The sequence below is a fragment of the Colobus angolensis genome, unplaced genomic scaffold, assembly GCF_000951035.1.
Source record: "Colobus angolensis palliatus isolate OR3802 unplaced genomic scaffold, Cang.pa_1.0 Scaffold37, whole genome shotgun sequence".
Taxonomy (NCBI): domain Eukaryota; kingdom Metazoa; phylum Chordata; class Mammalia; order Primates; family Cercopithecidae; genus Colobus; species Colobus angolensis.
In genome coordinates this window covers 1,557,380-1,559,368 of record NW_012117043.1, presented here as the reverse complement: position 1 = coordinate 1,559,368, position 1,989 = coordinate 1,557,380, and the positions used below count along the sequence as shown (strand labels likewise).

Below are 1,989 nucleotides of genomic sequence, written 5' to 3'. Positions count from 1 at the left end.
ATTCTCCTGCCTCAGCCTCCCAAGTAGCTGGAATTACAGGCGTGCACCACCACGCCGGGATAATTTTTATACTTTTAGTAGAGATGGGGTTTCACCATGTTGGCCAGGCTGGTCTCAAACTCCTGACTTCAGGTGATCTGCCCGCCTTGACCTCCCAAAGTGCTGGGATTACAGGCGCAAGCCACGGCACCCGACTGTGAATCTGCTTCCATGCTGGCTGTGTTTTCCTGGTCACAGCAGCCTCAGGCTCAGCGAAAGGCCACGCGCTCTAATGACTCAGGTTTCATTAATTCTACCCTTTATCCCCCTGCCAAGACCCACTCTCCCCCTAAATACTGATGGCAGCCTCCAGAGGGAATCTCAAATGTGCTCTTAAACTAGCCCTTTCAGCTGCCACGTGGTGTCCTCCGAGCAGGACCGCCTGATCTTCTGGGCACCCTTCGCCCAACATGACCACTGCCTCTAGGCATTGCCTCCCAAGCTGGACACCAGGGGCCAGAGTTGCTCACTGTTCCCTTTACACTCCATGAAGGCGTTCCCAAAGCAGAGCTGTTCCTATTTCCATGAAATCACCCTTCCTCCCGCCCCCCCAAAAAAAGAAAGAAATCACCCTTCCCTTTTTCACGTGCAGTTTCCATTCTCCTTATACACCCCTGGCGTGAGTCCCAGAGGCGGAGTGATCACTGCCACACTGAATTCAGAGTCCCTCCTCCCCTACATCTCCATCTCTGAAGCTTCACTTGGACCCAGCTTGTCATACCCAACCCTATTCCCTTAAGGGAGGTGTCTCCCAGGAGGCCACGCAGGTAGTAGACACAGGCAAGTCTGTCCTATCATGTTGCAAGCAGCTCCTGATGTGGCTTGACCCCAGGGGCTAAACGAGGATACACAGCTTTATCTAGAGTAGAATGAACTCCGATTCAATAGCCTCGTGAGACTGGGGACAGACCAGCCAGCAGAATGGAGGTGCAAAGACACTTAGGGCCTGAGAACTGGGAAGCGGATTCCCTGGGGAAGACACATGGAGCTGGGGAATGGCGGAAGCTGAGGATCAAGCACCTCGTACACGCAGACCCCACATGTGGAAACCGCTGATCAAACTGTAACGATACCAGGTTGACTGTGTCAGCCCCTGAAGGAAAGGTGGCATAAATAGAGCCTGGAAAACCAGGCTTATCTTTGCTCAGTGGACAAGGTAAATATTTAGTCCCAGCCCTGGAATGGTGTCTGGTAGTTCCATTCTTTGCTATCATTTTTCCTTTTATTCACACATGCTGCAAACATTTGCCACCTGCCCTCCCTCTATGTGGCCAACCTTGGCCTAGACACTTCGATGCTCTGATGGCTCTAACGATCCCCCATTCTTTTCCTCGGGGACTCTAGCTGGGGGAGCAGACAGGGAGCAGAGATCAGGCCAGGCCTCACAGGCTAGGTCTTGGCTGGCACGTAGACTTCACAAAAGGAAGCAAGACTATGGGGAGTGGCCAGGGAGAGCGCTCCAAGGCTAGTGTCACCAGTGCTCTGGTGTAAGTATGTCCTAATTTAGGGATATTAAAAAAAAAAAAAGGATGTGTTATTTATCTGACATTCAGATGTAATTGGGCAGCCTGTATTTTGTCTAGGTGAACCCATCTAGACAAAACTGAAGCCAAGGGTGGGGACAGGGGCAGGCACCCATCCTGTGCTGGGGGAGACTGCAGCAACTCTACACAGGATAGGCTTGTGGGAGGCAGAGCCAGCAGCAGAGAGATGGACACGTGACAGAGCCAGCAGCAGAGAAGCCACGGGAAGTGGGAAAGGAAGGGTTAGAGGGAAATGAAATGGGAATTTGGTCCCCAGCCCGATCAATCCCCACAATGAGAAAGCCAGAGGAGCCCTGGCCAAGAGCCCCTTCTTTTTTTTTTTTTTTTGAGGTGGAGTCTCGCTCTGTCGCCCGGACTGGAGTGCAGTGGCCAGATCTCAGCTCACTGCAAGCTCCGCCTCCTGGGT

At 52.6% G+C, this 1,989-nt stretch overlaps 1 protein-coding gene across 1 annotated transcript in view; it reads right to left on the bottom strand.

Moving 5' to 3' along the window:
- LOC105520146 overlaps positions 1-1,989 on the bottom strand; it is a 10,339-nt gene that overhangs the window by 5,494 nt on the left and 2,856 nt on the right. The window contains exon 4 of the mRNA XM_011953764.1: positions 1,060-1,132. Coding sequence (XP_011809154.1) covers positions 1,060-1,132 — 73 coding nt within the window. The remainder of the gene's footprint in view (positions 1-1,059; positions 1,133-1,989) is intronic.